The sequence below is a fragment of the Varanus komodoensis genome, unplaced genomic scaffold (genome assembly GCF_004798865.1).
Source record: "Varanus komodoensis strain SLA01 unplaced genomic scaffold, ASM479886v1 scaffold32, whole genome shotgun sequence".
Classification (NCBI taxonomy): Eukaryota; Metazoa; Chordata; class Lepidosauria; order Squamata; family Varanidae; genus Varanus; species Varanus komodoensis.
This window is the reverse complement of record NW_025335798.1, coordinates 5,704,299-5,730,847: the sequence shown is the minus strand read 5'-3', so window position 1 is coordinate 5,730,847 and position 26,549 is coordinate 5,704,299. Positions and strand designations below refer to the sequence as shown.

The 26,549-nt window shown below is 38.3% G+C and overlaps 1 protein-coding gene across 1 annotated transcript in view; it reads right to left on the bottom strand.

The window, feature by feature from the left end:
* Nucleotides 1–1,019: 1,019 nt before the first annotated feature.
* The window catches only part of MAP3K2 (mitogen-activated protein kinase kinase kinase 2), a 59,944-nt gene continuing 34,414 nt past the window's right edge, over nucleotides 1,020–26,549 (bottom strand). Inside the window, exons 11-17 of the mRNA XM_044438504.1 lie at nucleotides 24,223–24,315; nucleotides 22,877–23,083; nucleotides 20,740–20,888; nucleotides 20,407–20,538; nucleotides 20,107–20,236; nucleotides 16,617–16,794; nucleotides 1,020–13,254 (exon numbers count right to left, since the gene is read on the bottom strand). Of these exons, the coding sequence (XP_044294439.1) occupies nucleotides 13,029–13,254; nucleotides 16,617–16,794; nucleotides 20,107–20,236; nucleotides 20,407–20,538; nucleotides 20,740–20,888; nucleotides 22,877–23,083; nucleotides 24,223–24,315 (1,115 nt within the window). The 3' untranslated portion in view covers nucleotides 1,020–13,028. The remainder of the gene's footprint in view (nucleotides 13,255–16,616; nucleotides 16,795–20,106; nucleotides 20,237–20,406; nucleotides 20,539–20,739; nucleotides 20,889–22,876; nucleotides 23,084–24,222; nucleotides 24,316–26,549) is intronic.

The window sequence follows — 26,549 nt, the reverse complement described above, 5'->3', positions numbered from 1 at the left end:
TAATATATGTAGCAGCTGGAACTGTGGGCACTCCTATATACATTTATCTTACTTCAATTAAAGCTGTACCATTACCTTGAGTTATTCTGGTGCAAGTTGTACGTATAAAAACATTTGTTTTTCAGCTCAAACATTACAGAAATAGTAACGTTCTTAGTTTAAAACAGGGGTCTCAAACTCAACTTACCTGGGGGCCGCTGGAAATAGAGTCTGGGTGAGGCCGGGCCGCATCAAGTATTCCACCACCGCGGTGGTGGTGGGCTGCTCATCCCGTGTCGCTCCCAGAGGCCGGCCCGGGCACCGCCGGCACTTTGAAGGCCGCAGGGCCCGTCCCGGCAATTGGCCCGCGGGCCACGAGTTTGAGACCCCTGGTTTAAAAGAATGTATTAGAGGCATACAAGCATTTAATGTTTAATTTCTCAAAATGCAATGCATAATAAGCTTCTATTATTATACATATTCGACTAAGGGAAGAGTGGGAAAGTTGCATATTATGACTGAGAGACAGTATGGTACACTGGTTAGAGTGATGACTGGGAGTCAGGACGACTGCCATGAAGCTCACTAGATCAGTTTGGTTCAGTCACTGACTCACAAGGCTGTTATGAGAATATAATGAAGATGATGACTTTGTAAGCAGCTTTGGGCTCCTTGTGAGTGGGGAAAAAGGTAGGATTTAAATGTAATAATATGCATACAATACCTGTATTACCTATAAGATGTAAAATGCAATGTATTGGCTGAAGAATGAGGCTGCGATTCTGAATGGAGAAAGCCCCCTCTAGCAACATACATAGGATTTCACTTTTGAGTTATAAACCAGAAGACTTGGATTCAAAGTTTACCTCATCATTATACAAGCTCCTCCGATATGTAGCCCTTGCATCTGCAAATAATCGACCTTGAAGCATTTGTGAACATTCTTGAAATTATATATCTGAAAGCACTGTCAATAAACTGGACCTATATTATATGAAATGCTAACCATTAAGATTTTTTTGGAACAAAAGAACACAAACTGGAAATAAATATTTTTATTAACACTTAAAAGTGCCATTATCTATAGTCATTCCATAAGCTCATAAGGTTACATCCAGTAAACCTTTGTACCATAACCTTTCCAGAATGAATTAACTTGAAGAAAAAGAAAAAACAATCTTCCGTTGTATTAATTCTTGCAGGTCCTCATGCACAATCATCCTAAACCAAGATGTGTACCAGCAATATACACATTTCATAAAACAAAGTCATTTGGTCAAACACAGAATATAATATAAACATGGCTTCTTTTATATTTGATTAAAAACCCCAAATAAAATAAAAGCCATTTACCAGCAAGAAAATAACAAATACATAGATTTTAAAAAATCAAAATGTTTTATACATTTTGTACAAGCACACTTTTGAGACTGTAACAAGGTCAAAATGTGCATGAACAATGGAACAAACCACACCATACCAGGCCATTAGTAAGTTCTTTTAAAAACCCAATACCAACACTTTTCCTAACTGTAGGTTTTTGATATCCACCAATACACTATTTACCCAACATGAGAATTTTTAGTTGGTACGTCTTAAGCATTATACAAATATTCTTTCAAGCCACAAACTAGGTTATCAATTCAAAATTTAAGCATTAATTGGTATTTGGTAGTACCTTCAACATGCTTTAAATTTTCCCAGTACCAGAAAACAAGGAAACTGTTAAGATCAAGAGGGAAATATTACATTCAATGTAACAAAAAAGAACAGGCAATAAAAACATCTGACTTTTCTAAGACTGGTTATGTGTCTTGATTTTATCAAGCAGCCATAAATTCAAAGATTGCCTTCAGCTTTTCAGAACAGTATTATCATTCTTGGCATCATGGAAATAACTTTTAGCTTTTTTAAAAAAAGACAGTCCTTATAAGACAAACCATGCCATTGTCCAGCCAGAGTGTTTTAATATACAATTCATGTCCAATTTTGGAAATACAAATACATTTTGAATGGTTAAAAACAAAAATTAAAAAAATATTTTCTGAACATCAGCCAGCTGAAAATATATTTATCTAGTAAATTATCTCTCAAAGCTTTTATATATTTAACTAAATGCAGTACCCTTAAACAACAATTGTTTAAAAATGTAGAAATGAAACTGGAATAAGTCTGTGGGAGAGAGCGAACACAGTACATAGAAGGCATTTTTATATACCCTATACATTTGGAGAGCTCTTAGACACATTTGCCGTAATCCAAAATCCACAGAAGTTCTGAGTTTATGAAGCTCCACATAAGCAGTGGCTTCCCAATTCACTCCACACTTAGAAAGCTGTGTGTACACTCTTTAAACCACTCTGAAAGGGTTTAGCATATGGCCAGTTGTCAGTTAAATAATGGTCAAGTTTTCAGAACTACAGAACTGAGACTGAGAACAAAGTTAGTTGCCTTCTACTTTGAAATAATGAACGTATGTGGCCATCTGTGAACAATATTTAACAGTTAATTGGCCAATGCCCCAATAGTATGATGTGAACTGGGAAATCCTTGCTCAAACAGAATTCCATATCAAAGCTCCTGCAGGGACAATGAAGTTGCTGGATTAGGGCTATTCTGGGGAACTAGTAAGCAAAGTTAATGTCCTGAGTTCCTCAACCAAGATAAAGCCAGAAGCTGACACACATTTACATTGAATTAAAAAATTCTCATACATTCAAGACAGTAGTACATTGCACACATACATAATTCACATACGCTCTATAACAGTTGGTCATAGTATTAAATCAGTGTACAAATTAAACTTTTCTCAAAAAATGTGCAAAAGAGTCAACATTGATAGAAAAAAAACACCGTTGTGTACATACATTACAAACTGTGCCCAGCATTCAAACGGAGAGTAAAAACATTTACAGAGAGAAACCAAGGGATTAAATAGAGAATTTGACAGCTGCATAAAAATGTACATTAGATCAAAAGGGTAAGATTTATACATTATTTATAGCTTTTTGAAAAGTAAAAGTGTACTGCCAACACCTCTTCCCCATAGTTACAGTGACATTTGCTTGAGGTACGAGATGACAGGCTGAACTCATTTGGGCTGCAATAATCTGTTCCCACATTTGGATGAACAGTGTCAAGTTTTAAATTGCTGATATTAGCAAAAAAGCAAGCAACTTGAGATTTAGAGAGTTTAGACCCTGTTCCGAAAAGAAAGCACAATACTTTTCTTATAATTCATGATTATGTGCCTGGTGTGCGTGTGGATATGTGTGTGTGTATACTTGTGTGTGTAAATAAATCAAAATGGGATCATCCTAAACAAATCTACTTGTGAATAGTTCCATCACTAACATCAAAACAATCTGTAAATATGCTCAGCATTTGGGAGACTGACCCCTAACAACAGAAAAGGACCAAGTTAGCTCAAAGAGAGTCTATTTTCCCCAGAGGGCACTGGTCCCCTACCATACCACTTCCCCTTCCTGCAAAACTAGTGAGTCAATTGTTTATCAAGAGGCTTTGAATACATTATCATCAAATGATCATGGAGAATTTCAGTGGCCTCTTTTTTGTTGCTTCATACTTATGAAGAGGAGAAAAGGTCAAAAAGGCAAGTCCATTAAAAAAAAAAGCAATACATTAACAATCTATTTTATACTCCTGTCTGAGAAATGAATCATTAGCACATACAGGATGAAGAAAACCCCTTTGCTGCTAAGAGTTCCAAAAGCTTAGAAGTCTTAGTTTTGCTTACTTGGATTTTGCTTTGTCTCCCTTTGAACCAACATATACAAGATAGAAGTATGGCTGTGAATTATTTGGAATGAGATGGCCTACTTCCCCTGCAAGATGTGCAAAGTTATAGTTCGCTATGGCACAACGAATAGTTTGGCCCATTATTGTGACTTAAAGGCTTAGTTCTTAGCTTCCTTTTTCCCTTCAGTTATAAACTTAAACTACAGAAAATTTCAAAGCTCAATAGTGTGTACCTAGAAACAAAATGCAGAAGGACTTCATGGGAGATGAAGATATGCACAGCCTATTCAAAAGCCACTAACATCTATTCAATTGCACAATGATCAATTTTTCCTCCTACATGCGAAGAGATATACTTTACTTCAAGTACTTTTATGAACTCTGTAAAATTCACTCTTCATGAATAAACAGGTCTAACAATTTTGGGATATGATGTGGAAGTTCCTGACTTACATGAAACCAGCACACAATCCACCCTGGCTATCACTGGTGCCATAGCTGCATCAGATTAGCCAACCATAGGTTTGATCCAGGGAAATACAAGTGGGTTTCTAATCATTAAGCAACCTTCCTTTGCTATATTGCAGCCTCCAGTGTCCCCTGAAAAACTTCCTGAGACATAAGGGATCTTCAGGAACACTGCAGGAGATGGTACGGTGGACTGCTAACCGAGGAAGCAAGCAAGCAGTAGAAATCACTTCAGGATCTAACTCAGTGTCTTCACATACTCCTTTGGCATTCGCATGAAGTTATGCATGCTTACCTTAAATTATGTAACTGTCTAAGGTAAATTGCTGAGCTGCATGATGGTCTCATTCCTTACAACATTAAAGGAGAGGTGCTTTGTCACGGAAATGAGCTTCAGCCCTACACTTTCACACTTAGTGTGCAGAACTCACCAATCTGCCAATGAAACTTACTGGAACTTAGACTGTGTAAAGATACTGCTCTCTCTGGTGGAGGCTTTTGCATCTCAGGTTACTTTTTGCCTGTTAGCTTCCATGCATAATGAGTAGCACAATCTATTAAAGGAGTCACTGGAATGTCATTGTACAGCTTAACAAGGAATCTGGATTGAGCTTCCCTGACTTTTTTCTATGCCTTCACTTTTACTTAGTAACTTAGTCTCAATTAGTAACATGGGTTCATGTGACATGGAGACCATCTTTATCAAAAGGACGGTGCAAGAACTCTATCCTAGCTGTGTTTCACCAAAAACAAATGTTGTGCTAATTTCACTGTTCAGTTGTCTTAATATTGTAGCGGCCAAATTTGCTTGGACAAGTTTGAATATTTACAGGTGATCCAACTGTTCAATTTAAAGTTATTAACTGAGGTAGTCTGTAACATTTCTTTCTGCAATTATAATCACCAACCTAGAACCTTCAGTTCACATGAAGATTCATATGGCAGTCAGTTTTTGGAAATGTATGAGTATTTTCCCTTGGTCAGCCTTCTTCCAACACACTTAAATAACTTCACTGGAAGGCAGTGAATAGTGCTTTCACTGCCTTCAGTGCTGGGTGAATATTGTACAATTTCATACCTCTCCCATAGGACTGAGCTCAAATTTTTAAGAGTTTCCATCAAAATTTGCTGAATAGTCTATCCAAAGGCCAATTCTGGTTGGCCCAACAGATGGTGTGAGAATGATTTGCCATGATAAGGCTGTGAAGCCAAGGATGAGTTTCATGGAGCACCTGCATCACTGCAAGTACAATCTAACACATTTCATTGTACTGAATGTTTCATCAGCTGTGAAGAGGTTAAGTATGCAAGCTGCCAACTAAAAGTCCAGCAACATTCACCATATCTGTTTTTGCTCTAAATTGTCACATAATTGGATTTTTCTAATCAGATCTACATATACCAACTTTATTTTGTTTCCGTAACATCATTTCCTGCCAGATGAGGCATGGACACAATTTTACCTTCTGCCATCACACTAGATTTTCCTTGCTACTTCAACAAGATCAAGTCTTTACATCATCAACACTGAACAGGAGGTGGGCAAAGCCCAATAAATGCCCTGACTAGCACCTGCAGTTATTAGAATCAGTACTTTTTGTGATCTCCACAACAGCTGCATGGTATGATCCCAGGACCCATCAAAATATCACAGAGAATCCAGGGGGCAATGCTTGGCTTGGATCACACACTGATTCATTGGCACTCTTAAAAATATTGCTGCCCAAGCAAGCATTTGGATTTCATGTGTGATTGGGCCATTATACACAATGGGAAATCTAACAGTCACTAAGCTAGATAAAAATCACTTTTGGCTGTGTATGGGGTAGAAAAGCTTTGGTTTTCAATGATTTTCAAAAGCATACATGCCATGAATACACACAAGGAACTAACCAGCCAATAAGGACTAGTAAACTGGTAGTAATACGTTTGCTAATCCTCATTTGCCACGTGGACTTATATTAAAGCACAACAAATCTGTTTTCTTCAAAAGTATATTTCAAACATTAAAAATAGGGAATAAAAAAGAACTACATTATGAATGCTGAACCATTTTCTCAAGCATCTGCAGGTGTCATCAGACAACTACTGCAAAGATGATGAAAAGGATTGCTAGTGCAAGTAACTTGTAAATGCAGCATAAAACCTGGACAATGGTTTATCCCCATTTGTTCTAATTGTATGGCATCAAAAGAGAAAGGAAATATGTTCCTCCAAACCATATCTGATATATCTATACAGAACCAATACTGTTGCATGCTTTAAGCAAACACTTTCCTTCAGATCAAGGATCATCACAGAAGAATTAGGCAACCAGTAGCTGTTCACCTAAACATGAAAGTACCATTACGCATTGTGTTTTGCAAAAGACTACAAAAGCCAAATTGAGAAGATTTTACAGAGAGCAACAAAGTGGAGGATTTCCTCCTTCCTGCTCAGATTAAGAATGAAGGGCACTTCTGAAACCAGATTAATACAACTGATATTCAGGAAAGAGATTTAAGCATATGTTCAACTCTTTCTTTGAAAGAAATGGGACTTCAACAAGCTTAATGCTGCCACGGCCATGTCCATATAGTGCATCCTGGTTTGAGAAGAGAGGCTTTGTAAGATTCATCTTTATACAAAACTCTGGAAAAAGCAACCCTATTATAAGAACTAGGTAGTCAATTTTTTTTAAAAAAAAATCATAGGACCTCTAGAAGCTTTGGAGATGACACATTTTGAAGACTATTTTGTTGCTGTCGCATGACTTGACCCCTTTTGTAATAATGTAAGCAAACAAAATTAAGGCATATAGGTAAAGGCACTCCGATCTGTTTGAATTTTGTTCATAGTATAATTAAAAAGGGCAAGTGTTATTTCTTTGGGTGTGCATGCTAAAATGGAAGTGCAACTATACCTATCTAAACTCAAAAGCAGTATGTTTTAGGAATAAAGCTTATGAATGTTACAGATTCAGATTTTATCATATAGACCTTACAAGATTTGGGGACTTCTAAACCTTGATTGGTCAATTTAAAATAAGAAAATAAAATCAGGGACCTATTTAGGTCCCACACAGCTGAAGGCACTGGCTGGATTCCAGAGATTGTAACCAATGTTAGTAATACCTAGAGTAAAGTTACAGAAATAAAGGGGACTTATTTAGATTAGCACAGGATACAGCCCTAAATCAACTCACTATCCTCCTTAGTTCCAAATTCAGCTAAGATGGCAGCTTTATAAGATATAAAAACGTAGTTATCACAAATGTGCTTAATTTAAGCTGTAATTTAGGGAAGAATCTTATGCATAGGGGTCCTGGGAGGTATAGGGGCCTTTTCTGTCTAAACAGGCATAGGATTGTTCCTGTAGAGAGTTACATGGTAAGTTCCAGGCTATAGAATGTTTAAGTTCCATTTGGATGCTACTTCTCAAAGGTTCTACTCATAGCAAGCTTGGGCCTTTGCACTCCCTGTACAAGCTGCCCTCATTGTACATAGAAAGCAAGACATGGATCATATGAGCCATCAAGACAAAGCCTAGCAAAACAGCATCTGAGCAGGGCCCCTTGAGACTCCTTTCCTAAATACACCACTGCTTGACTGCTGCTCCTGAAACTTGGGAAATTTGAAATGCTTTTTCTAATGCATGTTGAGCAACATTAAATTTGTTCCTTATTGGCTGAAATATATAATCTGCTGTCTAAACTCTACCAATACAGCAGACCAGCAGATTTCCAGATAAGTAGCTTATGTGTGAAGAAAAAAAAATTACTTTTTGGACTAGTATTTTGCCAGCTTTCCCTTTGAGTTTCCTATTAATCTAGAATAATCTTTTGATAATCTTTTATTTCCAGACCATTTCCTCATAACTGTCCTTAATAAGCATAAAGAGGACCCATTATTTTTGATTACTGCAAAATAGCCAACATACAACATAGCAGAAGTACGCAAAGCTATTGTATCATAACCTTATATATCCCTCTATTCTTGCAATTCTGAGAACACAAGAGTTAGACTACATGCTATACAAAACAGGGACAATAAAGAAGACAACTCGAAATATGTATCATGCATGGGACAGGATATATGCAGCCACTCTTTTCAGTGATTAGTGCTTTTACTTCTAGATAAAACTGTAAATATTTTGTTAAAAGGTTCTAAAGGAGGGAGTTGCCTATTATGTCAATACTTCTCTATCCCATTTGGCAGCGCTGTTAGTGTAAACCAAATAGTAACACCAAACTTTGTGCCAATCACCATACCTTTTCTGATTTGCTCACTTGACTAACAAGTTGATATGAGGCACATAGCTTTATCTAAAATTTGCATCTTATTAAGTACATAATTGCTAGGAATTATGAGTTAGGTGCCAGTTGAGGGCAAACTGTGAGTTGAGGGCAAACTTCTTAAAACATTAAAGTAGGACTGGGATTGACAGAACTAGGGGCTTGTGATAGCAAAACCTGAATGGTATCAAATTAATGGCATTAATAGCATGGTTAAGAGTTTGGAAATCCCCGGAGATATTTACGCTTTTGCAGCAGGTTAATATTGCCATTATCAAGACAAAATGTTGTATTGTAAAAAGGCACAAAAAGCAGTCACCTTATTTTGCTATTTTTTCCTTATCAGCCACAATGCAAAAATGCCAATGCAGTTTATATGAACGAGCTGTGCATGAAATCTGAGTAAATTATTATATGAATTGAATGTTGCCAAGTTTCATAAAGTGCCATTTAACAATTCAAGAAGAGCTTAAAATTCATATGCTACACTTAAACTTCCTTTCTTTTTGTACATTTTGGCAACAGAAGTGCCCTTGTTAAAATTAAGCAGACTTTTGAATTACATTTTGTTTAAATTAAGTAATCAGCACAAAATAAATGAGAGATATGATTTGTATTCTCTGGCCCTCCTTTGAGTCTTTTGCTCTTTAGAACAAAACAAATGGTAGTCTGAAGCAAGGTGGCTTGCTTCAATTAACAGACTTAAAATAGAGATTTCATGTTAATGTAAACTGTTATGTATAGAAACAAACATTGTGGAATAATATGCAGTAAAGTATACAAAATACCCAGAAACCATTTCTTGCAGTTGGTATTACTAAGGTTGCACAGGACTCTAGAAAGGCAGACTTCTGTGTGGCCTGCTATGAGGCTGATTGCTTTGTCCTAAAGAACTACTCATCCAGTCATCCAAGCAGCCTGGCCACAAAATAAACTCCATTTATGTTTATGTGAACACTAAGTGCCTGAAAGTACTCTGAAAGTTTGCATTCTTTTAAATGCAAAGAGGTATTGCCTCACTAAATCATTCTACACAACTCCTAATATTCTGCTACATAAACTTGTTATTCCTTCCTGTATCAGTAACATCTTAAGTATGCTTCTGATTAAAATTTAGAGTTTTGGAGGTCTGCACTTCACATACTACCCATTAAACATTTCCTTCCATTCCAGGTTTCACAAATAAGTGTCCTTCATTCAACTAGAAGCCAGAGAAGACATCAACTTTGCTCCCTTTCGCTCTCAAGACTTTTGAATAAAGATCATACTAACACCCCCTCAAAAGGGGTGGTGGTGGAGAGTTAACTCTAGTACAATCACATCTTTTCTGTGCCCTGGATATTAATGTATCAACATCCATATTGGCAGATGGATACTCATGAATGATAAACAGGTTAAGACAGATCCCAATTTCTAAACGTAAGCCTCCAGTATAAGAGTTTTTCAATTCCCTTTAATTCATTTGTTCCTGCTCATAGCCAAAAACCAAAAGAAAACTTAGGATTAAGTCTTGCAAACCTATCTCAAGGTTTTTGTTTTTGATGTTCACGCTCTCATCCCATCTCAAACTTGGCTTTCATGTATCTCAGACTTCTAAAGGCAAGAAGTGAGGGAATATGACCCCATCCAAATTATCTGAGATCCTATTATAAAGGAAAAGCACCAACGTATGCTGTTCTTTATACAGATAAAGAGCAAGGAGAGGCAGCCAGTGATTCTACTGCAGCACCAATTATTTTATGCTCTACAGCTCCCAAGCGGGATCTTATCAAATTAATGTTAAAATGTGCATACTACTGAATCCCATCTAAGCCAGAGACATCTGCCTAGTGACTATTCAAAGATACCTGACCATCCTTAAGCAAAAATCATTTAAGGCTTTGCAACCAAGCTGGAAAAAAATTCCAACACTATATTTACTCAAAAGAAAGTCTATGTTCAATGGGGTATCTAGACCTTAGTATGTCTTTGCTGCCTTTCTTAGTTTGCCAGAGAGAGGGCAAGATTTTTTTTTTTAGCTTTGCACCTTGAATTTCTAAACTAGAACAAGACTTTCAGTACAATGAGTCTTGAGTTGGTATGCTATAGAGGTCACTTATAGGCTGCAATGATTGTCTGTCTGCTATATTTTAAATACTTCAAAACGCTGGAAATAGAACAGAGAAAGGAGCTTTGACAAAAAGATGTAAGATGCACATAAAAAGCCTGGTATATAGTTGGGAAAGGGACTTCAATTTTCATCTATCCCCATATTCGTCTACTGGACCAAGTGACACACATTTACATGCCTTACACAATTTGCATAGTTACAGCTTGATGGAAGTTTAGCATAGTCTGGAATCTTATGGATGTTTTAATGAGAGAAAAGAAGGCTTCCGTCCATGAGAAAAAAAAGTGAACAAGAGAGGAGGAGAGCACAGACCTTTGCTGGACCATGAAAGACACTGGGTCAGCTACATGGAAGTGATAATAGCCAAGATTCATTCTGCAGAAACTATTTTGCAACACTTTTGACAAAAACTATTTTTTTTGCTCTGAAATCATGATGATTTGTTAATTTAAAAACTTGAACATTACAACCCTTAAAAGCCCACTTAACTTGGTAGGTTCCAAAGAAAATTGCGAAAGTCCCTTACCATGATCTATTACAAATTTTGTTCAAGAGAGGATTCTCAAACTTTAGTGCACTTACTACTGTAGGCTGGTGCATATACAGTGCTGTCTATTCCTTAACCATTTCTAATGGATTGATTATTTTCCCCAAGCCTCCTCATTAAATAAACAGACTCCTCTAGTTTGAACCAGCAGCACTTTGTGTGTAAAGAACTGCAAACCCTGGTCACTAATTGATAGCTAACATATTGGGAGCATTATATACGTACAAACCAGGTACTACATATGCAGATTGTTCCATCTCTCACTGCAATCCAAGTGTCTAAGGACTGTTTTATTTTAATGGAACATACAGACATAGTTTGTGCCTGTTTGCGTAGTATCTATTAATCTCCAATGTGATTTCTGCTTGCCTTTCTTTTATTCAGGACATCCTCAAGGACTTCCCCAGGAAACATTTAATAGCAGTGTTTAGCAACATCAGTACAGGGTAAGAGACTATTGCTTTATGACAGCAGAACCTAACATTAGTTCCCTTCAGCAGCTCTTCCTAGGTTCCAGACAGTCTAAGTATTCTACCATTAGTTTTGTATATTAGATGCAGATAGCCAAATGTCAATATACGCAGTTAGAGATAACCATCTCAAATCTTAACTACTAATACATAGATTTAAATTTAATTTTAAAAGAGCAGACTACCAGGTGGCAATAAAAAGTTCCTTATTCTTCATGCCATCATCATCATCATCGTGCTGGAAGTGAATCACACATAAGGGGACTGAGGTCTCCAGATGTGTCTACTGAGCTTACTTTTCCCCTCTTGGTTGGAATGAGTAGTGATCTTTTATATCCCCTATCAAGAAGTTAGGCTACATCTGAAATGCCAAATTTTGCATGCTCTCCATGATGCAAATTACACAAATTATCCAAATGCCATTTGAGTAATAAATGTGCAGCTTAGGATACACAAGTCTGTTCAGCCTCAATAGAAGTGATATTCTAAAATTTCAACATATGTGATAGTACAGAAGGAAGGAAGACTGGGTCTCATAAAATATTCTAGGCAATGGGCAAGATACTTGGGACAGGACAAAGAATATGGAGCAGGAAATTATGAAGAGTGAAACTACCATTCACTCCAGCCATAAGTCCCCCCCACCACCTTAGACCAGCTCCAGTCTCAGATATCTTGGTCTATCCAGCAAATGAACTTGTTGCATGGTATGGGGAGACCATTCTTCAACTCTAGAGGAGAACAGATCTACAGTAATCTACTTATTTACAATTCCCGATCTAAAACATTCATGCAACAGAACTACTTGACTTCTCCATGAAGTACCTAACTAGGGGGCCCTCCCGTCTATTTTCTTAAAATTAGAAATACACTTATTTGGTTGCAATTGATCTGGTAGTTGGATGGTTTCCTTTGCACCTGCTCAGCAGTCTAGGTTTTCAGCTTCTGAATCAGTTTCCAAAATACTGTAGAGGAGACTCATTTCAAACCTGAAACACAACCAAGACCTTTCAGTGTATCTATCTATATACTACAAGGAACAATTGGACACATTTTCTACATTTGCTAGCAACATGTATATTTCCCCTGCATCCTGAGTTAGTCAGCTCTGCTTGGGAAAAAAAATGTACACACAACTCCTGACGGACCAAATACGTTGCCTTTACCCCCTTAAATAAGGAATGAACATGTACTAAAGTGCTTTAAGAGAACCACATCAGTACATTACTGAAACAAAAAGATCCTAGTCCTAAATCGGGAACAAAATCCGCATTCTAAATATGCAGAGAAATCATTAACAATCTACATGAAATAAAGAATCAAGAGAAATAATTTCTCCCTTGTCTTTTCTCAATTTCGTGGTAAAAAAAAGTGCAGTCATAAAATAAATGCAGTAGGTGAGAGCTGGATTGAGGCAGGCCATCAGTGATAATGTGCAAATGTGTGTCTTAGCAGTTCGTCTGCAGATGGTCGCAACTTAGCCTCAATAAATATCCGCTTTAGAAAATCCCGACCGTGGTCTGAGACATGAGGTGGGAGCTGGGGATTGGTTGGCTGTGTGGCAATTTTGAAGATGGCAGCCATTGCTTCAAATTCTGCCCAGGGTGGTTTCTCAGTGAGCATTTCAACTACTGTACAGCCAACACTCCTGCAAGAATGAAAAGTGAGTTAAAATCAAGCAGAGTAATAGTATCTCCATTATGTGCAGGAATGATAAGACAGCGTTGCTTAAAAAGTATGGACATAACCAGGTTTGTGCAATCTGTTTCGTGTATATTTTGCAGATTCTTGGGCATTGTTCATTCTGTTGTCTGTTCACAAACAGAATAAAAATTATATTGCAGAAAAGTACCCAAAATCTTGCCCTGAATTTCATGGGTAACTGCATGGGTAACTGCAAAATAATGCACAGATTGCACAAAAACAACACTACATTTAGAAAGTCTACTTGCTAGCATAATTTTTCAGAATGGCATCTCTATAAGCATATGTTCTAGTAACTTCCAATACTTTCCATCACATATATTTGCATAAATTTGAGGAAAATAAAAACAGTCTACAAGTCCATACAACGCCATGAGCTTGGTCTGCCACAGAAGCCACATGTTGAATTCAGAGAAATCCAAACATATTTTAATCCATCTTGGATTTCTCTGGCATCTCTACTGAAGAACAAAACTTGGTTTCAATTCAAAATACAACATCTTATATACATATCTTGCGATGCAAGTGGAATTTTGTACAGTTATGACAATAATTAGAATATAACAACTGCTTTGCTGGATCAGTGGTTCAAAGCACTGATAACTTATTTTGTACCAAGAACATAAACACTTGTATCCACACTAAACAACCTCTGTAGACATAACCTTATGTGACATTCCTACATGTTGAATTGAGACACTGCCTTCAATACTGACAGTTCTAAGAAAGGCTTCCCCCTAGAGAAAGGAAGAAAAGCTAATTTTCAGCCTCCAATAACATTTCTCAAACTACAGTGGTACCTTGGCTCACGAACGTAATCCGTTCCACAACTCTGGTTGTGACCCAAATTGGTCGTGAGACAAGTTAAATTTCCCCATAAGGGTCAATGTAAATAAGGTTAATCTGTTCTGTAATCATTTTTTAAATCAGAAAAATGTGAAGCAAAGTGATAACAAAGATCGTGGTCATCTCTCCACTCCAGGGGTGGGGGGATGGCTGTGATCTTGGTCACCACCCAAAGTGGCGTTCGCGGCCCATGTCAAAATTTTAATGAAATTTTTGTTTGTGACCCAATTTGTTCATGAACCAAGGCGTTCGTGAGCCGAGGGACCACTGTATTCTGGAAGGTCTTCCAGTATTCCAGAACAGCTTTTCAGGGGCCAGAATTAGTGAAAATTGCCTCCCTCTGGTATAACCTCATGAGAGGGAGTGCCACTCATTGGACGTATGAATCCAGTTCTTTGTCAACACCAGTGTTCTGTGCTGGAATGAAATGAACAATTCTTTTATGTTGGTGGAAGCTTAGAATTCTACTGGAATAAATTTTATGTGTTCTTATGAACTGCTCAGAGAGCTTCAGCTACTGGGTGATACAGAAAAAAAAAATAACAGCAACAACAACAACAGGGACCTTGTGATATCACTAACCCTTTGCAATGTAAAACAATTTGAAGTATAATCTATGCAAATTTAGACAGAAAAAGGGCAATCATTCCATGATTTGTAGGCCATCTTTTCTGTCTAGACTTGCATAGAATGGCTCCTTGTAATCAATTTATAACTGGCGACTTACTTACTTACTTATTTAGAGAAATTCTATGCCGCCCCATTCGCCAAAGCCTCGGGGCGGCTCACAATCATAAATAAATAAATTTATTCAGTTAGACTTCAGTTTGTGTGCCTTGGATTCCTCTAAAATTCCAGGTCAAGCCAGACTTTTTATCAAAAGACCCACTAAATTTGGTGAAAAATCAATTCATATTTATTGGGAACATTAAAATAACTCAACATTAATAAAATGACCCAAGGAAGTTAAGAGGAACAACATCATCTTTACCTGAATGCAGGAAAGATGTCTGAGACAACTTAGGAATTAGTTGCGTTTCCACTCTCAGCGAAACAATTACAGCAAAACAATTGTTGAATCCAAAACTATCACATACACACGCACACACAAATAACTACTTGTTTAACTATCATATAGTTTTAATTCCCACTAAGCGGTTAACCTTTATCTAGACCATGGGTCTCAAACTCGTGGTCCGTGGGCCAGTTGTGGCCCGTGGGATGATATTCTGTGGCCCCCACTTGATATCAAAGTTTAGTGACAGTGCGGCCTGCACGTTTTTCTCACACATACCTGCGTGAGTCATTACCCTGGGCACAATGTTCCCTCTAGGCTGCGCGCCGGGACGGGCAGGGCACGGGGGAGGGGCCCTGCGGCCTTCAAAGCGCCGGCGGCACCCGGGCCGGCCTCCGGGAGCGATGCGGGATGAGTGGCCCAGCACCACCACGGTGGTGGAATACTTGATGCGGCCCAGCCTCACCCAGACTCTACTTCCAGCGGCCCCCAGGTAAGTTGCGTTGGAGACCCCTGATCTAGACCATGCATGTTAGAAAGATCTGCAACTGATTCAAATGAGTTTGGATTTCAATTAATCTGATCCCCAAAATCTGCAGTAGACTGGCTTGTCTGAGTCATGCTGACCTTGTGTGGACAAATCTGGAAGTACAAAAATACTAAGAAAAAAGGAACAAACAAAAACATGTATTTTCCCCAATATAACAGTGCAGATGGGGAGGGTACTTTCATATATTCTTTTTTCCTATTTTGTGTAAGAGCTGCACAAATCTCTGTTAACACCCAGCAGTAATGAAAATTAGTTAGTGTGGATCTGCACTAATATGCTTTAGCTAAAGCAGAGTAGTGCACATTCATGCAAGTGCACATGTGATTCAGCACAGATAGAAGAAAATTCTATGAAAAACTGAATCAGTGAATGAATGATAGAATGAAAGACAATCCATGAAATACAGATAGAAATTATTTAAAACAATTCATACATCCCTAATCTAAACTTTGCTATTTCATGCTGCAGTTGGAAGATATCATAATTGAGTTTGAGAAAATCTCTCACAAAAGCAGGCTTATAGCCATGTTTTCTTGGTTATGTTAAAAAATCTAAAGGGATTTCTTAAGGTAGATGAAGAAAGTAAAGACCCTACCTACAGTCTAACCACAGGTTTACTGGTGCCTGGCTTTTAGGTGTAAGGTGCTGGTGAGTCTTTGGAGTGGATCATTAAAAAAACTATAATCTATATCAAATTATTTCCCAGAACTAAACAAATATAGCCAGTAATATTGTCTTGCTTACTAAATGCCAGGTAACAACTTTCTGATCCAAATGCATGAACAGAGCCTCCCAAGTACATACATACTCAAAGATAAAAGAAGGACAATAAAATGGACTGCAACAGTATTTAGCAAGGATATCTCTGCTTTTTGGTACAGTACTATAGACATACCAAATATCTGCTTTTCTCCCATAACCTTCTCCACTAATAACTTCTGGACTCATCCAATAGGGAGTTCCTGTAGCAGACTTAATTCCTGTACCAGACAGACAAATTGTTTGAAGCCGCTTGCTGGCACCAAAATCTCCCAACTTAACATTGCCTGCGGAGTCCCGGAGAATATTTGCTCCTGTAAAAAATATAAAATTATGGTATGGTGTATTTGACAGCACACTACCTTCAACCAAGACTTGGTTAGGGCAGTTTATACATGGTCCTATGGGGCCAGTGAAAGTCTATACAAAAATATATTCGCTGTACAATTTAATGTTGTTGTTTTTTTCAGTAGACCTTGCTTCCAAGTAAATAGATCAGGTACACAGAACAATACAAAGATCCAATGGATGTCTTAAGGTTTCTCTCACAGATACAGACCACACCAGAGGAAACTGTGAAGAAAGTCTGGAAGCAATCAGGTTCCAGTTGTCTGCCTTGTAAAGCTAGTATGCATGCATGTTGCACAGCTCTCCAAGACAAAACACATTTCCAAAATACCTCCAAAGAGAGTTGTTATACAATGTTCTGCACAATGCCTTGCAGAAGTATTCCTACACACCCCCTTTGACTTTTCCATATTTTGTTCCATCACAACCTGGAATGGATTTAACTGGCACTGTTACCACTTATACACAAGATATTGGACACTGAGAAGGTGCAAAATATTTTAATTATGGCACAAAAATTAAAAAAATAAACACCAAATGCGCTCTTTTTGGTTGCATAAGTATTCCCCTCCTTTTGCTGTGGCATGCCTAAAGTAGCTCTGGGAAAACCCATGGCATCTAGAAGTCATATACTTTAAATAGTTGAATGGTGCCCAGCTGTGTTCAATTCCAATGCTACATGATTTTCGTTTAATATACCTGTTTCTGAAAAGCTCCAGTGTTTGTTGGAAATCGTATCTAAGCAAACAGCATCATGAAAGATGGAGCTTTCAAAATAACTTTGGAATAAAGTTGTACAGAAATACCAATCAGGATTAGGATATCTATCTATCTGTCTCCATCCCCCAAACTATGAACAGTACCTGAAACACCACTAAACCCATTCTTATAAAAAGAAAAGAGTATGGCTCGATTGCAACTCTGTCCACCAGGATTCAGTGACCGGGTAAGAGAAGCAATGAAGAATTAGAGAAGGAACAGTAGTCATTCAATAGTCAGTAGTCATTCTGAAGAGATTTGCAACTCAGATGGGGGAAACCATCAATGGAACAACCAGCACCCAAGTGCTCCAGAAAGCAGGGCTTTATGGAAGAATGACAAGAAAAATGGTGTTGCTGAAATAATCCCATGTCAAAGACTGTTTGAAATGTGTAAAGAAGGTATGTGAGACACAGCAAACATGCAAGGAAAGTCCAAAACTGATCTTTTTGGCCTTGCTGCAAAACGCTGATCACCCCCGCTCCCCGCCATGGTGAAGCATGGAGGTGGCAGCACCATGTTGTGGGAATGCTTTTCCAAGGCAGAGACTGAGAAACTGGTTGAGACTGAGGACAAGAATAAGTCAAATACAGGGCAATTCTAGAGAAAACCCTGTTTGGGTCTGCAAAGGAAGGCAGAAGTTCACTTTCCAGCAGGACAATGACCCTTAACTTCCAGTCAAAATAACATTGAAATAGTTTAAAAACAAGAACCTCAGTATCTTAGAATCGTCCATCAAAGCTCAGGCCACAATCCAATTGAGAAACCTTGGCAAGACTTGAAAGGTGCTGCTCCCCCATTTAAAGTGACAGTGCATAGTTTTGCCAGGAAAAATGGTAAGGATCTAGATGTGCAAATCTGACAGAAACCTAACTAAGAAGATTTGTAGCTGTAATTGCTGCCAAAGGTGCTTCTACAAAGTATTGTCTCAAAGGGTAAATATTTATGCCACTAACAAGTGCCAGTTTGTTCTTGTAAACACTTTGTACCATAATAAGCATATTTTTCACCTTCAGTGTTAAGTGCTTGAGTCCATTAAATGGCAACAATATTGAATAAATCCATTTCAATTCCTAGTTATAACGAAATGTGAAAAAGTCAAAGGGGTGTGTATGAATACTTCTGCAAGACATTGCCTCCCTGCTGTGCTATACAGGCAAATGACTGTAAGCAAGTCAGGAGGTTTCCTCTCCAAATTTCTTCTTAGCCATGCATTCTCTGCTTCATGGTTTTAGGTTTGTCACTGTTTCAGTTTCATTTGCACTATGGGGATAATATTGTCCAACATTAGTTTAGTAATCTGTAAAACACTTCTGTAATGTGTTTAATGCTCTTTCAGCACTTAGAAAAGCACTGTATTATTATACAGAATGATAAAAGGTACAGAATCACTTATTATCACAGAGATTAAATAATGCTGTTTAGTGACTGCTCCCACAGCATTGGAGTTGGTTCAAGGCTTTTTGACAAAGCAATGGGAATGACTCAATTTCTAAACATCTCACTTAAAACAAATATTTTGCTTCTCAACTCAAAACACTGACAGCTAATAACAATATTTTTTTAAATTGTCAGAAAGAAAATAGGTAGAAACATAGAAACAGAGTGAGTCATAAGGGGCCTCCCGGGCCATCTTGGCTGACCCCCGGCTCCGCTCACAACATGCCCACCATGTACATGACTAGCCCATCTTTGAACACCCTCAACAATGGGGCCTCAACGACCTCCCATGGAAGCCCATTCCATACCCTCGGGGTCCTAACTGTCAGGAAGTTCTTCCTGGCATCTAAACTGAACCTGGGTTCCCTGAGCTTTGCTCCATTGGAGTGCATCCTGTCTTCCTCTGCAGGGGAGAACAGGTCTCTACCCATCTCCGTGTGACACCCCCTCACATACCTGTATGTCACCAACATATCCCCTATGATCTCCTCTTCCCCAGGCTGAAAAGACCCAGCTCCCTCAGTCTCGCCTCATACGGCATCCCCTGCAAACCTACACTGCACTGACTATAACCTGGCTATATACTTCCTGTAACGAAGGGCCCAAAACTGAGCACAATACTCCAGTTGTGGGCGCACTAGAGTCGTATAGAGTGGTAGTAATACTGCTCTCGATCTAGAAGCTATGCTTCTGCCTATGCAACCCCCTTGACCACCGCATCACACCGCTGACTCATGTTTAAGCTTGCAGTCAACCAGCACTCTGAGGTCCCTTTCACAAGTGCTGCTCTCCAGCCACTTGTCCCCTAACCTGTACTTATGACACCCATTCCTATGCCCCAAGTGCAAGACCTTGCACTTATCCACATTGAATGCCATCCTGTTGTCTCCTGCCCACTTCCATAGTCTATCCAGATCCTTTTGGATCTGGAGTACCCGCTCCTCAGATGTGCTCCTCAGTGGTTCTACCCTGAAAATTTGAACCATTATTTCCATTTAGCTGGTTTTATAAAAGAAGAAAAGACCACATTCATAATCCACAATCCAGTGAATAGATCCCTGCAGTTTCCCCTTTATTACCTTTAATATCTCTATGTACAATCATGTTGCTGTGCAAATAGTGAACTCCTTCCAAAATCTGCCGGGTATACTTCCGCGTCACATTTTCTGTAAGTGCACCATATGCCTTCAATTGATCTTTAATTGAACCCTATGAGCAAGGAAAGAAAGCACCATGTTTGAACTGTAAAATTTTTGTTTATAGAAGAGGATCATACGTAGGCACAGATGCCATGCAAGTCTGCTTTGGAAACTTATTGTGGAAGCCACAGGTGAAAAAAAAAGACTTTGCTGAGAGAAGGATCACTGTCCCTGGCTTACCCCTGGCATATATTCCATAAATATAGAAAGCGTTCTTTCAGGAGGGTCCCTCAAGCAGCCATAATACTGAACAATTCTTTCATGTAGCAGGTTTTTCAGCAACTGAATCTCACATTCAAGTGCATTTACTTCCTGAAAAGCAAAAGCACCATATTAAAAACTTAGCAGAATTTGACACACATCTTTCAGGAAGTTATTCATACTAAAACATGTATGATGCACACATACATACAAGCAAGGGTAAGTATGAAAAAGTTTGAAAGGAAATTCAATAGCAGCAAACCACACAAGAATAGTAGCAGATTTCTGAATAATGATCTCCATTTCTCTTACCTTACTAGTCTCCGGGCTGTCAGGATCAAACTGGACTTGTTTAACAGCTAGTTCTCGTCCAGTGTCTGCATCATAGCACAAATATACTCTACCAAATGCACCCTGGCCCAATGGTTTACCAAGTACCCAATTAGTCGGAGCTCGTGGAGCTGAAACAATGTGAAAAATGTTAAATATAATGTTATTCAAGGAAAAAGATCATAAGCAGGAAAAACGTATCCTTGCATCACTTAGCAGTAATTACCAAGAGACCAGACAGCAAGCCAACCCAAACCAAATTGTATTGCCCACATTAATGCAACTAATGATACAATCCTATGAATGCAATCCTATGAATAACGAGATATTGAAAAAATCCTAGTCAGCTATGTCTAAACATGGCCAGGATTGCATCCTAAACTAGCTTAGAATTAATCTTTTTCCAATTTAGCTTGTCTGTGGTCTAAGCAGAAACCAGGGTGGATAAAAATCAGTGACTTAAAAAAATAAAAGAAATTGGATATTTAAAAGTTATTTAATTCACATTGGATTTTTTTTAAATAAAATGCTTTTTTGACAAAAAATCTATCTAAAGATATTTTTCTATTTAAGGTATATTATAACCCAAAGGTTATTCATCATGAAATTATGTTTGGTTTTTAATTATGTAGTACAATGCTGTATATTCATGCAATGTGTAAATACATTGGTAAATGAATGCCATTTATCCACTCTCAATGTCATGCTCTTCCAGAGCTTTCTGTAAGATTACTGGGCAATTTATCTAGAAGATATTATCATACATGCTTAGTTTTACCAAAACTGTGAATTTGTGTCTACAGAAATCACGTGCCCCCTCTTCACAGCAAAAATGTTATAAAATAAACATACAGAGATGAGAAAAGACCTTAATCCCATTGTCCCTTCTGCAAAACTATGTACACAGAAATCAACCCCTAACCTCTTAAGTGCTAAGTTTCAAAAAGGACAATGAATAGAAGAAACTTGTTGGGAGTGGAACAGATCTGCACAAGAAGCTAAGTGTGAGAAGGGAAGGGCAAGCACTATGAATGATAAAGAAACCTTTTGAAAAGACTTTTCCTCAAGTCTTTGAGGAATAGCCTGAGGTTTGTAATATTATTCTTTCCCTGGAGTAGAAAACCTATAATGGCAGCAGGACATAAAAGAGACCCAGTTTGGAAATATTTTTATGAGGTTCCTCTCCTTACAGGTAAGGCATGCATGCATGCAAAACCATGATTTAAATCAAAGCCATCCTAAGAAAAACTCATTAAAAAACTGAAAAAGTTCACTTATCAAAAACACAAAGCAAAGAATACCATATTCCTTCACATAAATCTTAGCATTATCATTCAAGAATGTACTAAAAACATCTCTTTTGCTAGGGAATAGCTAGGGAATAAAGGGCAGAATATTAGCTAATTAATTCTTTTCTGTAAAACTATACTGAAATAGGAACACAACTAGTATGAACTGAAAATAAGTAGTTACTTATGGTATCACTATATTCAATGAGGGAAACAAAGTAATCCATCTACTGTATATACTGACATATAGGACGACCATTGATATTGAGAACAGCAAAGCAAAAATTGGTATTTGTCTTATACACCCAGCATGACAAACACCAGAAAAACAGCCCAAAATATCAACCTCATCTTATATGCAAGTCACTTAATACACTGGCAGTATGTGCATCTGATTTGCTTCCACTTGGACTGGTCTTATCACAGGATATCCTCTGAACCCTTTCATTCTGGATGGTAGCATTATTCAGGTGCCCTCTTACAAGCAGATAAAGCCTTCATGTTCTTTGTATCTGTCTGTCCCTGTATCATTAAGAACATTTTCTCTCACAAGCTATCTGAAACAGTGGGGTGAAGGTTTCTCCTAGTGGCTCTACCCACAAGACAGGGTGATCATTCTTTTACTTTTTTAAAGGATTTCTAACACACAAACAGCAACACAGAGAGCTTTGGTAAAGAAATACAATAATAAATAATTATTACACCAAAGAGAATCAAATCTGCCAAAAAAAAAAAAAAGCAAGGGTATGGATACAAACTAACTGTCTGAATAACTGACTTAACAGTTGGAATGAGTTGCCACAAGGAATTATATACATTTTTCCCCTTACAGCGGCTAGGTGGGCTGATATCCATTACTGTCAAAGTGGGATTGTCTATGTCACTTCCTCTCCTCCGCATCCGTCCATCGTCATATTCTGGAGCAAAAATACTGCTCCCACTGCTTGTACTCAATGAATGATCAGTTGGACTGAAGCTAACTGGAGACCGTAAGCTGTTTCCCTGGGTCCTTCTAGCCCTTGGAAAAGTTTTACGACCTGTAGAAGCAAGCAAGGAAATTCTATAACACAGTACCATGAAACACAGCATTTTACTGGAAGGAAATGACAGCAGGATATCAGATCTGTAGTAATACTAAAGATCTCAGTAGCAAACACAACTTTTACCCATTCTTCCATTTGCTGCAGCTCACTGCAAACCTGCTTTGTTATAGCATAGGAGGCCTTCAGGGCAAAATCAGGAAAACTTTTATCCTCTCCTCCTCTGCCAAGGGTTTTGGGAGCCCTTCTATTCATGAAATCCAACCCATAATAATTATGGCATGGAAAATTACATATTACTGTGCAAGGTCTAGCAATGTATTAGCAATATATATATATATTCTCTCCCTTAATTATAGTTACCTCTAACTTACTGCTTCTTCTTTTCAAGTTAGGAATATTTGGAGTGACATTCAGATGTTAAGGCTGGTTAGTAAGCAGAAAGCATTGACAATGTTGCCCAGATACTTTAAGAGAAAAATCCTCAGCAGGTGACATAGCTCAGCTTTCTGTCTGCAGTATTTTAATTATTATGCTAAAAGACATCAGGACCTATCCCATTTATGTTGGTTCTGAGGTACATTCCACTGGAAGTATGTCAGCAAAAAAAGAAAGGAGATGGTTTTTGGCATCACAGAATGATTTTTCTCCCATTCTCCTGGAGTAGTTAAGGGGAAACAACACAGGTTTGTTGTTTCCCCTTAACTCACTCCCTCTTTGCTTCACTGATAGAAGAATCCACCAGATCAAAGAGACTTGCCACAGTACAAAAACACCCTATTAATTTCAAAGGGCTTACCTTCAGAGTAAAAGTACATAAGATTGCAACTTTTATTTTATCATGTTTGTGTTTTATTTTATTTGTAAACACAACCATTTGTCTACAGTGCAACTTTAAAAGTTTTTGTAAATAATTTGTTACTATAAACCCATCACATATGGTTGAAAATACTTAAGTTAGATCAACGATTAAAAGACTCTGCATTTCCAAACTTGGAACAACTAAACTAGGAAAAAAATCGTATTTCAAATATTTCAAACACAAAAGAAAATTAAAGCTGTATCTCTTGATTTCTTGTAAAACATGCTATTTTTCAGATAAAAGCATTCACCAAAAGTAAGACCCCCAAACTCACCATCGTTGTAGTCTTGATGATGGTATGAAATATGATACCTTCGAGGGTAAGTTCCACCTTTGCCAAACTTCTCAATTATTGGAAGGTCATAATCTGAAGAAAAATTATTATTGTTTTTTTCTGAGGAAAATGTTAACTGACTTATTTAAGATGACATAAAAGGCTTTGAGCTGTTTCTCATATTAGCTCCAATTTCAAATCTGAAAAATGTGCGTATCTTTCAACATAGAAAAGTGAAGTATTCTGCATATAGAAATCATTCTTGATGTGTGGGCAAAACAAGCATTCATGTTGATTTTCATATACTGTACTTAAACTTGTTTTAGGTTATTTCCGGGTCCCGGAAACTTTCCTGTTATATTTTTATCTTTGGTACCAGACAGTGATTAACAATTTAGTGCACAATGCTATGCACACTATGCAAACAGAAATAACTCCAACAACATAGAGGGCTGGCTCGCCTGTCAGGATAAGCCAGGCTGAAAACAAGCCATGGTTGGGTTGCTCACTAAGCCACTCTGTTGACAAGAGGGGATCAGGTGCTTGCTGAGTTGCCATGGTTTGCTTCTCCTTCTGTCATCCGGACCACTCACCAGCTTTCGGTACACAACTCATCTGTACTCCAGCTGTGATAAGATTCTCTTTTCCCCCAAGCAGTTTATTGCCTTGCAGAGCAGATGCTTTGAATATATGGCATATGAAGTGCAGGGCTGGAGGAGGCGAGAGCTTACCTTAATTTTTAGGGTGAGGTGGCCAAGGGTTTATTTTATTTCTTTAGAACTTATACAAATCCTTTTGGCTGCTCCTTATAGTCAGGGAAGCACAATGGTCCTCAGCCTACCACAGCTGTGCATAGATGAATGATTGACTGACTTCTCTGTAAGACTGCAAACTCTCAATTTGAGACTATGGCAATTCAGAAGAGAGAATTTAAACTCGTCTCCCTCCCATTTTCGTGTCAAAATTACCACTTCCTACAATGGGAGGCTTAAAAAAAATAAGATTAAAAAAAAAAAAAACTTCCCTCTGTGTGTGTGTGTGTGGGGGGGGGCTTTCCTGAAAACAGGAGGGGGAAGACTTAAATCTTCCATCATGAACTGCTGTGGTTCTGAAATGAGGTCATGCACACGTAGCCAAATGGAAATCAAGCATATATAGATGGATTGCTGTGCTAACTCAGCTCACAAAGGAATAAAGCTGGCCACTGACAAATGAAGTGCTGATCTGGAGGAGGCTGACTGCAGGCCGTTGTGAGCAGCAGGTTTGGTTTTTTTGCTGTTCTTGCCAGGTATTTTTGTAACCCTTTCAAACAAACCATGCAGAACGCAAAATGCAGGGAAATCATTCTAAACAACCCAAAGCAAGCAATGAGTTCTCAGGGTGGGTTGTGTGTGATAAATACTTATTATTAAGCAATACTCTTTGATTTAGTCAGAACAAGAAGTTACTCTGAAACAAGCAAGAGTGGTACCCCACCATAGATTGTCATGTCCCATGAAGTAGGTCATTAGGTGGAGAATGCTAGATGTCATATTAATTTTTGCCTAAGCATCCAGAGATTGTGCCCTTAGAGCCTGGGAACAGTGACACACGCATTGGTCACTTCCCGATTAGACTGCTGTATCGCGCTCTATGTGGGGCTGCCCTTGAAGACGGTCCGGATACTTCAATTGGTGCAAAACAGCCAGGCTGCTGATGGGGACTGGGTGTTGTTCTCATATAACCCCAGTCCTCCGTAAGCTCCACTGGCTCCCCGTTGAAGTCCGGGCCCAATTCAAGGTGCTGGTTATCACCTACAAAGCCCTGAATGGCTTAGGTCCCGGGTACCTAAAGGAGCGCCTGCGTCCATATATGCCCTCCCGCCCCTTGAGATCGGTGGCAGAGGCCCTTCTCCGGGAACTCTCCGTGAACGATATTAGGAGGGTGAGTACTCGGAGGAGGGCTTTCTCTGCGGTGGCGCCCAACCTATGGAATGCGCTCCCCAGAGAGGTCCGCCTGGCGCTGTCATTGTTTTTCGGTGCCAGGCCAAGACCTTTTTATTTAAACGCTATTTTAATTGTTAAGGTTTATTTGTTGATTTTAAAATAACCAGGCTGTTTCCACTATTTTATGTATTTTATTTATTCTATGATTTTTTTTTGTATTTATATGCTGAATTTTAATGATTGTAAGCCGCCCCGAGGCTTATGCGATGGGGGCGGCATATAAGCTGCCTAAATAAATAAATAAATAAATAAAATGATTTAAAGTGCAGGTCTTTGATTTTAAAGCAAACTCTCACCTGTAAAGACCACTTTCTGTCCTCTAACTATTGGACAAAGTTGATA